Source organism: Bison bison, unplaced genomic scaffold (assembly GCF_000754665.1).
Source record: "Bison bison bison isolate TAMUID 2011002044 unplaced genomic scaffold, Bison_UMD1.0 scf7180017864061, whole genome shotgun sequence".
Classification (NCBI taxonomy): domain Eukaryota; kingdom Metazoa; phylum Chordata; class Mammalia; order Artiodactyla; family Bovidae; genus Bison; species Bison bison.
In genome coordinates, this window is record NW_011494633.1 from 3,579,087 (window position 1) to 3,591,453 (window position 12,367).

Genomic DNA, 12,367 nt, shown 5'->3' on the forward strand with positions numbered 1-12,367 from the left:
CAGCTGCTGCCAACTTACAGCCTGGTAGGGGAAACACTGGGAATACTAACTCACTCTTCCTTTTGAACCATCCTTCTCTGGTACTTCTGACTGATGGAACTCTCCAGGAACCAGAGAACAAGAAAACTCACTGATGCAGTTCATAAAGGTTGACCTCTTGGGGCACAGAACATAGTGAAGCATGGAGCGTAGAAATGGAGCAAAACATTTTCATATCATGTACAAACTGAGAAATCAAACCATTAGCATTTATAAATGTAAATAAGTATGGAACTAGTGGCAAAAAAATTGAACAAAAGCATGTGTGTCAATAAAGTCGTATAAATGTTTTATTAAAGCTATCTGAGCTGTCTGCTGAGATAAGTGGTACAGTGCTTTAATGAAACTGCAACTGGGTTCATTTCAGGTTTTGTACATGAAGAATGAGGTCGAAACCATGTCCCTTCACCTATATTCAACCTTGTGTTCTTAGCAAGGATCTGTGTGAAACTCTTTCCAAGGTCCCATCTAAAATCACAAAGCCTGGGAGTGGGAAATTTTTCACTTTACTTAGGTGAAAGGTCATTGTAACTCAATAAATGGGTAAACTCAGATTAGAAAGTAGGCAGAACACCAGGAAATTAGATACGGGGACCCAAAGGCCCCCAAATCCTACTCTAGGACTATATGACCACTCTATTTTTGTACCATCTCTTGGAATTTTGGTGTGTTTAAAAAAAATTGTTTTTTCCACTTTCTGCACTGAATAGCAGTGCTAAGAAAGAACCAGAAACAAAAAAAGGAGTGAGAAGGGGAGTGGTACTGTCCAAAGCCAGAGTCAAATCCTATTCTGGAAAGCTTTATTGTCCACTCTAGTGGGTCCTGAATATATAGCAAGTCCAGTCTTTACTGTCTAGCACTTAAAGGAGAAAGGTCTAATGTCACTGTATGGGGGTTGAAGTAGGTGCCAAAAGAAAAGCAGTTCCCACCACCTCCAAGGAGCAGGAGCTGTTGCTCTTCAGGAAAGAGGATGCTGGTATGATTGTGTAACATTAATGGCCATGGCACACATGTTGTGTCAATCTGATACTCAAAGCTCAATCCTGTAGACAAATCAATAACAGTCACTCCAGGAACTGCAGAGGAATGAATCCAGACGCCTCCAACCAACAAAAGCTTCCCATTGATTACATGAGCTGTGTGGGAGTACCTTGGGGTAATGGGAGGCTGGATGGCTATAGATTCCCAGAGAAATCCACTAGTGATTGGTTTCAGAAAGAATACAGAGCTCAGTGGCTCCTCAGAAACACCCAGACCTCCAGCAATGAGGGCTCCCCCTTGCCAGCTGCAGGCACTGTGGGAATGGCGACCTTCAGGTCCTTCTCCCTCCACTGGGATCCTAACCCAAGTCATTGTCCCCACATGGAGGAAATGCCAGTCACTTAGTACAGGTTCTGCCACACTTCGGCCCCCATACACAAACAAATATTTCTGATTCTCACAGGACACTTCTGTTGTTGAATGGCGCCAACGTGACAAGGTGGAATCTTCTTCTGGACCGAACTTCGTGACTGTTACAATTGGGTCCTCAGTGCTATTATCCTCATTCTCACAACAAAGTTGGAGTATCCCCAAGGCTGGAGTTACTGGGGACAGTCTCCCTCCTAGAACCAGAACCTGAGTATCTGAAAGTCTTGTCATGGTGTGATAAAGGCGTCCATCCCACTGAGCTCCAGTTCCCCAACTGCCTATCTGGTTGCCTTTCCATTCAAAGTCACTGTATCTTAAGAGCATGTGAAACTTGCTCACTCGGCAATGTCGCCCCTCCTGCTCTCCAAATCCTCCTGCACTGAGAATAACGCCTGGGCTCAAAAGGACAGAGGCGTGGCCGTATCTCTTAAGGCCCAAGCCCTGGGTGTCCCCAGTGACTACACTGGCAGGGAAGACTCCTGAAGGGGAAGCAGGATCTATCCGAGGAAACGTCTCTGAGGGTGGAAACACCAGAGTCTGGGAGAGGCTGTCTCCCCGAGAAGCGGCTAGAATGAAATAGTGGGCACACTTCAGATGCCACTCTTCAAACTCGTCAAAAGGTTCAAGATTTTCCATGCGTCGGCGTTCTTCTGCGGGGAGAAAGCAGCGATAGAATTCATTCAGGTCCATGGCGCGACAGGCAGTCCAGCCGGCCTGAAGGAAGCGCTGCTGCTGGGCCTCCGCGTCGGGAAAGCGGTCCAGGCCATGAAGGGGAGAATTCAGGTGCCGAAAATGTTGCTGCATAAACTCGCCAAAGGCGTCCTGCGGCCTCATCTGCTCGTAGACGACGAAAATGGCATTAGAAAACCGCTGGGCGGCCCAGGCGATGAGGGCCGCGGCATCATCCGGCTCGAGGTAGGTGAGCACGGCCTCAGCCAGGAGCAGAGTCGGGAAGGCAGCGTCAAGACCCGCGGCTGCAAGGGCCTGGTCCAGCCGCTGCAGCTGCCGCAGGTCCAGGCCCAGGATGCGGTAGTCCGAGCTCTCAAAGCACAGCGTGGACCCGTGGTCTCCACTCTGGAAAGGCCCGGTTAACGCGCACAGATCCGGCGTATCTCGAATCCTCTGAGCTTTACGCTCGGCCACGTCCGGAAAATCCACCTCCCAGACAGCAGCCCCGGCCAGGTGGCCCGCAGTTTTGAGACGAAAATACAGTGAGTCTGAGCCGGCGCCCAGCGACAGAATCTGCGCGCGAGGAGTGCCGGGGGCCGCGCACGTCTGCTCTATGAAGGCGCGCACGCAGTGCCGCACGGCGCGTGCGCGGACGTAGTAGCCGCGGTGGATAAGCGGCGCGCGGCGGGCCGTCCCCGGAACCAGCAAGGCAGCGAAGGCGTCGTGCACATACCCGCGCGCGGCCAGGGAGCTCTTGCTGAGCGCGCTACTGTCGTTGGTGCTCTGCACTGCCTCAGCCCGACGTTGGCGGTTGCGCGAGCCCATGGTCAGGGGAGTCAGGAGCGGCGGTCCGTCGGGGTGGTGAGCTGCTCTTTGGTCCCGTAGTATCCAGTAGCCGCGAGTACAGCTCGCGGACTCGGTACTGGGCGGGGCGAGGGGGGTGGGGAAACAACGCTCCGTTACATCTCTTCCTCGGATAGGCGGGCGTCACTTCCGGAAACGGCGCGCCTCGCCAATCAGGATTGAGTAGGCTGCAGCTGGCGCCGACAGTCGGCTGTGATTGACATTTCTTTGATTTTCTATGATCGAGGTTTCGCGGGAAGACTGACGGCTGCGGGTTTTTGTGGACACGTGGACTGTGTCGGGGAAGCGCGGATTGTCACTTTTCTACAAGCCTTCCTGGCTGAAACGAAAATTTATCTTAAGTTTTCATAAGCTGACTCAGCTGTTGACAAAAATCTTTCAGAGGTGAGTCTGTGGGGACTGACAACCCAGAACTCCTTGGACCGCAGCGCCTGCATTGAGTGTCTGGTAGGGACAAAGCAGAGTTAGGACCACTAATTTTAGGGGGCAAGGAGAAGGAACGATCTTTCCTTGGATGCTAACTACGAATAGTTACGAAGAGATCCCATTTAAGTCTGAAAACAAGTCAGTGAGGCCAGGTACAAAATAAAGAAACCTTTACAGAAGTTGTGATTCACTCAGTGTTTCCCCACAAATGTATACTGTTGATTCCCTTGTATCCCAGGCTCTGTGCTGAGCTTACAGTAAGTAAACCACTCAGCCTCTGTTTCTCAGCTGTAAAGTGATACTCCCCTCCGCGTTCAAAGTTCTGTCTTCTTGGATAGAATTGAATATGTCTGCGGAAGAGGGAATCACAAAAGAGAGGTGATTATTCTTTCTGAGTCTTGGCAGTTTAAAATAATCATCAAGTTTCTACTTTAAGTGTTTCAGAGTCATCACCAGTAGGTAATCACTTGCAAAGATACTTGGGGGATTTGTAACTTATTAATTGGTATTTGGTGACTGTGGGAGCCTAGATGGAGAAGGAAATCAGGATGACTCTTAAGTATGGTTACCTTGAAGCAGTATAGCATAATGGTGAAAGACATGAGTTTTGGAGTCCAGCTGATTCGGATACTGGAACTGGTGTTTAGATTTGGTGTTTAAAAGCTCTTAGTGACTTTCAGTTCAGTTCAGTCGCTCAGTGTCCGACTCTGCGACCCGTGGACTGCAGCATGCCAGGCCTCCCTGTCAATCACCAACTCCCAGAGTTTACTCAGACTCATGTCCTTTGAGTCAGTGATGGCATCCAACCATCTCATCCTCTGTCCCCTTCTCCTCCCCTTCTCGCACTTTCAATCTTTCCCAGCATCAGGGTCTTTTCAAATGAGTCAGCCCTTCGCATCAAGTGGCCAAAGTATTGGAGTTTCAGCTTCAACATCAGTCCTTCCAATGAATATTCAGGATGGATTTCCTTTAGGATGGACTGGTTGGCTCTCCTTGCAGTCCAAGGGACTCTCAAGAGTCTTTTCTAACACCATAGTTCAAAAACATCAATTCTTTAGTGCTCAGCTTTCTTTATAGTCCAACTCTCACATCTATACATGACTACTGGAAAAACCATAGCCTTGAATAGACAGAACTTTGTTGGCAGAGTAATGTCTCTGCTTTTTAATATGATGTCTAGATTGGTCATAACTTTTCTCCCAAGGAGCAAGTGTCTTTTAACTTCATGGCTGCAGTCACCATCTGCAGTGGTTTTGGAGCCCCCCAGAAAAAGTCTGTCACTGTTTCCGCTGTTTCCCCATCTATTTGCCATGAAGTGATGGGACCAGATTCCATGATCTTAGTTTTCTGAATGTTGAGCTTTAAGCCAACTTTTTCGCTCTCCTCTTTCCATCAAGAGACTCTTTAGTTCTTCTTCACTTTCTGCCATAAGGGTGGTGTCATCTGCATATTTGAGGTTATTGATATTTCTCCCAGCAATCTTGATTCCAGCTTGGCTTCATCCAGCCCAGCGTTTCTCATGATGTACTGTGCATATAAGTTAAATAAGCATGGTGACAATATACATGCTTGACATACTCCTTTTCCTATTTGGAACCAGTCTGTTGTTCCATGTCCAGTTCTAACTGTTGCTTCCTGACCTGCCTATAGGTTTCTCAAGAGGCAGGTCAGGTGGTCTGGTATTCCCATCTCTTTCAGAATTTTCCACAGTTTATTGTGATCCACACAGTCAAAGGCTTTGGCATAGTCAATAAAGCAGAAATAGATGTTTTTTTGGAACTCTCTTACTTTTTCAGTGATCCAGTAGATGTTGGCAATTTGATCTCTGGTTCCTGTGCCTTTTCTAAATCCAGCTTGAACATCTGGAAGTTCACGGTTCACGTATTGTTGAAGTCTGGCTTGGAGAATTTTGAGCATTGCTTTACTAGTGTGTGAGACTTAATGACTTTTGGGAGAGCAATTTCTGTGAAACAGTAAGGGCAGAATCCATGTTTTGGTGAATGGGAGATAAGTAAATGGAGGCAGTTCAAGGAGTGTAGCTCAGAAGGAAAGAAGAGACAGGTCAGTAAAGAAGAATGGGGGATAGGAGAAATTAGCAAGTGGAGAGAGGGTGACTTGCAGAAAAGTGAGAAGATTAACTAGTGGAGTAATGACTTGGAATAGATAAGAAGGAATGGAATATTACATAGATTAGTCTTGGGAACAGGAGACTGAATCCTCTCTCTCTGACTCATGAAGGAAGAGGGGTACAGATACAGATAAGATTAAGTGTGAGGGAGGGCAGAGAGAAATACAGGAAATTCATGCCTAAAGGCTTTTGTTGTCTCTGTAAAGCTAGTGACTGAGTTGTAAAGTTGAGTGTGAGGCAGCTGGGTCTAGCGGAGCTCTTGAGGAGTTTAAAATTGCCCCTGAAGAAAATGGGAGAAGGACTCCCCTGAGTTTGCTGGGCTTTGAGATGTTCATTTCTAAAATGAGTGGATTAAGTGAAGTATCTCAGGGTTGATTGAGAGAGAAAAAAAGAGGAATGTTGGACTTTGGACAAAATGTATAGCACTGTAGAAATAAATTTTTGACAAGTTAATCAAATGTACATGATATATTAGAAATACTATATTTTTGGTAAAGAACATATCAAGAAAAGTGATTCAAGAAGAAAGAGAATGAAGCAAAATTTGTGAATTGGGTACCTTACAGTTGTTTTCTGGTGTGTGTGTGTGTGTGTGTTTCAACTGCACCGCAGGTGTTTCCTGGTCCAGTTGTTTTCTGGTGTGTGTGTGTGTGTTTCAGCTGCACCGCAGGTATCTCCTGGAATCTTAGTTCCCTGACCAGGGATTGAACCCATCTGCGCGCAGTGAAAGCACAGAGTCCTAGCTACTGAACCACCAGAGAATTCCCTCTGGTTATTTTTTCCCCCTCAGGTTATTTTTTAAAAATCTGTATATTTTTCTGTAAAATGGGACAGTAATATCTCATAGATTTTATGAGAATTAAGTACAGCTGCCAACTAGGACAGTTAGCAGAACACCTGGCTCATACTGAGTGCTTAATAAATAGTAGCAAGTGTTTTTATTATTCTGAGTTCCCTTTGTGGGGCAGGGACAGAGGGTGGGGAGGAAAAATATTCTCTGGGAAAACAGAAGATCTGATTCTGGCTCTGCTCTAATTTGATAAAATATTAGTACAAATGGATTCTGAACCACTGGGCCACCAGGAAAGTCTACTGTGTCATTTTCTCAGGGTATATGCCCAGTAGTGGAGTTGCTGGATCATATGGTAGTTCTGTTTTTGATTTTTCAAGGAACATACTGTTTTCCACAGGGGCTGTATCAATTTACATTCTGATCAGCAGTGCAAAAGGGTTCTCTTTTCTTCACACCCACTCCCTATTTGTTGTTTGTAGGTTTTTTAGATTATGGCCATTCTGACTGGTGCGAGGTGATATGTCATTGTAGTTTTGATTTGCATTTCTCTAATAATTCGTGGTGTTGAGTATATTTTTATGTCTGTAGAAGCGTAAACGCTTAATGACTGTGGATTTCTATGGCTGTCAAGTCCTGTGTGTGTGTATGTGAGTCACTCAGTCGTGTCCAACTCTGGAGGAGCCATGGACTGTAGCCCACCAGGCTCCTCTGTCCATGGAATTCTCAAGGCAAGAATCTTTGAGTGGGTAGTCATTTCTTCCTCCAGGGGATCTTCCTGACTCAGGGATCAAACATGGGTCTCCTAGGTTTCAGACAGATTCTTTATTGTCTGAGCCACCAGGGAATCATCAAGTCCTGTATAAACCATTTTCTTAATTGCCCATTTTAATACCTTGGTAGCTTATTTAACCCTTCTCAGTGTTAACTGATTGATTTTTAATGTGGTAAAAATATGTATTTTGCCAAGTTCCTGCAAGAATTAAAAATAATATCATTAAAAGCACTTGCTACCTAAATGGTAAGCTCTGAATGGAAACTACTGTTCTTATCAACATCATCATTAATATCAGAATCCAAAGGGTCAAGGTGGCTACTTTTAAAAATCACAAAATTTTGTCTTAATTTATAATCGACCTTCAGAGGTAAAGGGAAATTAGGATTTATTTATCATCTACAATGTGCTGGGCACTCTGCTATGTGTGAAACTGCACTGCTTCTTGGGTGGGACCCAGCCAAAACTCAAATTGGAATTCAAACCCATGGGCTGGGACTTAAACCCACGGTCCCCTGACTTAGGAAAGACTCGAACCCACTATCTTTTAATTGAAACTGCACTTACCTGGTGTTAGGATTTACTGATGCTCAGGTCCTTTTGTCTCATTGCAGAAAGATTTCAGTGAGAGGCAGAGTGGCAGGCAAAGAATGAGTGTATTAGCAGAGGACACTTGTGAGAAATGCAAATGGGCGGATGAAAAGGCTCTGCCCCAGGACCACCTTCTTCCTCATTCATGGGTAGATGTCAAGACTTACATCGTTTGTTTCTCCTTTGGTTCTCTGTGGTCTAACCAGGCCTGCCATGGTGCTATTTAAATCATATGTGTTTTACCAAAAGGATGGTAACATATACTAAAACATGGTAACGCATCTCAGGTTTCGGTGTAACGTCTCCTCTCACCCAGTTTGTTTCTCCTTTCACCTATATTTCCGTCTTGGCTATGTGCGGAAATGCTGCTCTTCAAGGACTATTAATTCCCTGACTTTGTATAACAAGATTCAGACCCCATATCCATGGTCTTGTGTTTTTAACTATCAGGGTCTCTGGCTTGAGTGTGTCTGGCACTTGGATGCCCCTAGTCTTCCTTCAAGCTAAAGTAGACAATTACCAGGTTACTGGATTCTTTTCTTGAGTGGTCTTTAGCTTACAACAGTCTCCCAAACTCCCTTAAAATTCCCTTTCTGTTTTTAATAATCCCCTAGTGGGATTTTTAAACTATTTAATGATCCTACTCTATCCCTGGAGCTTCCCAGGTAATGCACTGGTAAATAATCTGCCAATGCCAGAGATGCAGGAGACACAGGTTTGATCCCTGGATCGGGAAGATCCCCTCGAGGAGGAAATGACAACCTTCTTCAGTGTTCCTGCCTAAAAAATCCCATGGACAGAGGAGCCTGGCGGGCTACACAACATGGGGTCGTAAAGAGTCAGACGTGACTGAGCATGCACGCACTCACCATATCCCCTATCAGGTGCTGGGGAGGTAGTATAAGCCATAGTCCCTGTTTTTAGGAAGTTTATATAGTTCTGGTGAGGGAGAAAGACAAACCAGTGATGTAGATACAGTGTGATAAAATGCTGACTTGACATGCTCACTGAGTTATTCAGGAGGATAGAGGAGGTAAATTTAAGTTACTTTATTAATCCCCACAGCTACTCTGCTTTTTTTTTTTTGAAGGATAATTGCTTTACGGTGTTGTGGCGGTCTCAGACTTACATCACTGTGAATCTGTCATAATTGTATATATATCTGCTCTCCTCTTGAGCCTCCCTCCCCCCACACCATCCTACCCCTTGAGGTCGTCAGAGCGCCAGGCTGGGCTCCCTGTGTTATGGAGCAGCTTCCTGCTGGCTATTTCACACATGAGAGTGTATATATCCTGAGTGTTCATTGGAAGGACTGATGTTGAAGCTGAAACTCCAAATCTTTGGCCACCTAATATGAAGAGCTGACTCATTTGAAAAGACCCTGATGCTGGGAAAGATTGAAGGCAGGAGGAGAAGGGGACAACAGAGGATGAGGTGGTTGGATGGCATCACTGACTCAATGGAGATGAATTTGAGTACACTCTGGGAGTTGGTGATGGACAGGGAGGCCTGGCGTGCTGTGCTCCATGGGGTCTCCAAGAGTCGGACACGACAGAGCAACTGAACTGAAGTGTATATATGGCAGTGCTACTTTCTCAATTTCTCCTAGCCTCTCCTTTCCCCAGCTGTGTCCACAAATTCTTTCTCTACATCTGTGTCTCCATTGCTTCGATGTAAATAGGCTCATCAGTACTGTGTTTCTGGATTCTGTATATGTGCATTAGTACATGATGTTTGTTCTTCTCTTTCTGACTTACTTCACTCTGTATAACAGGCTCTAGATTCATCTACTCTGCATTTTTATCGAATTTTTATTCCATTTTTTAATCCCATTTTTACAGTTAAGGAAACTGAAGCCTGGAGTTAAAAGTGACTCAGGGCCACACACCTACTAAAGGGCAGAACTGGTACAAGGATTAACCTGGGTCCATCTGATTCCATTGCCTCTATTCTTACTTTATATATTTTAAACAGTTCAAAAATGTGAACTTTTGAACCCAAAGTAGGTCTTATAAATTTCTAGTTTTAGACATAGTTTTGTAGAAAGTGCTAATAGGTAAAAGTATATACCCTACTCGTAAAGGTATACATCTTCCTGGATCGGAAAGATCCCCTGGAGAAGGAAATGGCAACCCACTCCAGTATTCTTGCCTGGAGAGTCCCATGGACAGAGGAACCTGGCGGGTACAGTCCATGGGGTCACAAAGAGTTGGACACGACTGAGTGAGTAATCCTTAATCCTATACACCCTACCAAATTTCAGATTTTAATCTCCCTCTTATCAGCTTGAGGACTTTTCTTATTTCTAGTTCAGGTTGTTGGCTCACTTAAATTATTAATAGCTTTGGAGAGCTTTTGTCTTTAGAGGAATAAATTAATAGAACTTGTTTCTTTGCTTTTGCGTCAACATCTAAAATGTCCACATTTGTTTAAATAGGTGAAACTGAGCCCAGAACTACATATACTGTTTATCTAATCAAAACGGGTGGAAGTAAAGCAGTCTGAAGGAAGTTCAAGGCCACCAAACTTACTGACTGAACTATATTTAGTATTCATGCTGAGAATAAGTGGCTGGGGAAAGACCTTGATATTCTGCTAAATCATGATGGAGGCAGAAGAACAGCCATGGAAGACAACCTTTTACTCAAAATTACCTAAAGTGGTAAGAATTCAACCACAGAATTCTGGAGTGTTGCTAAGTATCATGACTTCTGTGTTGTTTCTTTTCACAAAAAGAGAAATAAATTTTATAGGTAGAATTTGTAAACTTTGTACATTTTAAAAGTTATTTAGCTACATCTGGTAGGCCATTTGCCTAGTGCAGTCTACCAACATCAAGCACCTGCTACAATGCTGTGACTCTAGTGGACTTGAGAAGATTTTTACTGATTGTATTCTCTTATTTTAGGAACTTCATGCCCACTTGAATGGATCCATTAGTTCCAATACCATAAGGAAATTAATAGCCAAGAAACCAGATCTTAAAATCCACGATCAGATGACTATGATTGACAAGGGAGAGAAAAGAACTTTAGAAGAGTGAGTTTGGGGGAGTTTGTGCACACACTTCTTTTTTTCTCTATTTTGCGATTGTAAATAGTATGTAAGGATTCGGATTTTTGTAGTTAAAGGAATAAGGTGGCCATCTGGTATGGAGAGTATAACTTGACAAATAGTATTTTTTCCAGCTGTCAGACTGTTGACAAATTTTAGTAATTTGTATTGTTTGTGAAATTATACTGTATTGGAATATTCTTTAGACTTGCAAATATAGACTTCTTGATTTTTTCCCCTCTGTTTCCTGCTTCCACTTGAGATACGGGTTGTGGGGGTGAAGAAGGGAAACTTGTTTTCCACTTAAAAGTAACATTTAATTTTCCATCATTTGATGATCTGTCCAGATCAGTGTAATTTTTGAGAAACCTATTCTGTTGTTCCTTATAAATATATAATTACTACTAGCCTAAAATCAATTAATTTAGTGAAGTTTTTGATGACTAAAGTATGTTAAAACTTTTCATATTGCAGGTGCCTCCAGATGTTTCAAATTATTCATCTACTTACTACTACCCCTGAAGATGTTCTAATGGTGAGAAATGAAGCAGTTTTTAGACTGGTTTAAAAATTAGTAAGTAATTGATGCCCTTCTGTTGTTGCACATGACTGAAGAGTCTGATGAAAAATATTTTTTTGCTTTTTTTATGGTAACTTTTGAAAAATAATGTTAAGACATTTTGCCTAACAGCTAATAGACTCTATTAATTGTAAACAATATGAGGAAAGAACCAAGATCAAAATCTTATGTTAGGTAGAAAGTTGGACAGTGCGGAGGAGAAAATCTTGTCTTTTTTTTCATATATGTATAAACTGTATATATAAACATATCATATGAAATATCTGACCACAGGCTTTACCTGAATTGCTCAGGATACTTTGAACTTTCTGGGTGGACAGTATAGAGAATGAAGGCGTTCAAGAGGTGCTTGGAGATGGAATGATCAGTCCTTAGGGAAACTGCCTTCCCTCTGGAGATGAAGGGCTAGAGGACTCCACTGTGTTCCCTTAGCTGGATGACTGGCTTTGTATCAGATTTGTATCATTGATCTGATTAAGATAGCATTTTTAAATGTTCTCTTTCTAATTGGAGAGAAGCAGAATCCTATCAGTGTTCTTAACCCTTAAGGAAAAAGTAAGAAATGTAATGTGTTTTTGGAGAGGTGACATTTGACTGGTCCAGAAAGAATTTTTCTCCTTGGCTGAGACTGATCCTCTTGATAATTATTAAGTAAATTAATCACCTTTTGGAGGAAGGTTAACTCTAAGAGTTTAGTTTAGCAGAAGTTGACAGAGTGTCCCCAGTGTTCCAGGCACTCTGCTAGGGCTGAGAGACAAAAAGATCGACATGGTCCCTGCCCCTCTGGAATCCATAGTCAGGTTGGAGAGACAGACCCGTAAGAGGATAAATCCAACATCACGAGGTAAGCTCTGTGTTGGAGACATGCACAGGGGTTATAGGAACCCTAGGAAGCATTTGTCTTATCAGGCACTCAGTGGGTCCTGTTGAACCCTGCTAGGGATGTCCACCACAGGAGACTGTGTCTCATTTTCTCTTGTTGAGTGGAACAGAGCAAAACTGATTACACTTTCGATTCTGAGAGTTCCATGGGTATAATAT

The 12,367-nt window shown here is 43.6% G+C and overlaps 2 protein-coding genes across 3 annotated transcripts in view; one reads left to right on the top strand and one right to left on the bottom strand.

The window, feature by feature from the left end:
* Positions 1-215: 215 nt before the first annotated feature.
* On the bottom strand, positions 216-3,202 carry LCMT2 (leucine carboxyl methyltransferase 2). The gene has a single exon (XM_010836139.1). It carries the CDS (start codon positions 2,941-2,943, stop codon positions 886-888), a length of 2,058 nt encoding a protein of 685 aa, XP_010834441.1. The 5' UTR covers positions 2,944-3,202; the 3' UTR covers positions 216-885.
* Positions 2,888-12,367, top strand: part of ADAL (adenosine deaminase-like) — a 29,918-nt gene continuing 20,438 nt past the window's right edge. For both annotated transcript variants that reach the window (XM_010836138.1, XM_010836137.1), the window contains exons 1-5: positions 2,888-2,979; positions 3,209-3,366; positions 10,130-10,354; positions 10,601-10,731; positions 11,221-11,281. In XM_010836138.1, coding sequence (XP_010834440.1) covers positions 10,295-10,354; positions 10,601-10,731; positions 11,221-11,281 — 252 coding nt within the window. In that variant the 5' untranslated portion in view covers positions 2,888-2,979; positions 3,209-3,366; positions 10,130-10,294. The remainder of the gene's footprint in view (positions 2,980-3,208; positions 3,367-10,129; positions 10,355-10,600; positions 10,732-11,220; positions 11,282-12,367) is intronic.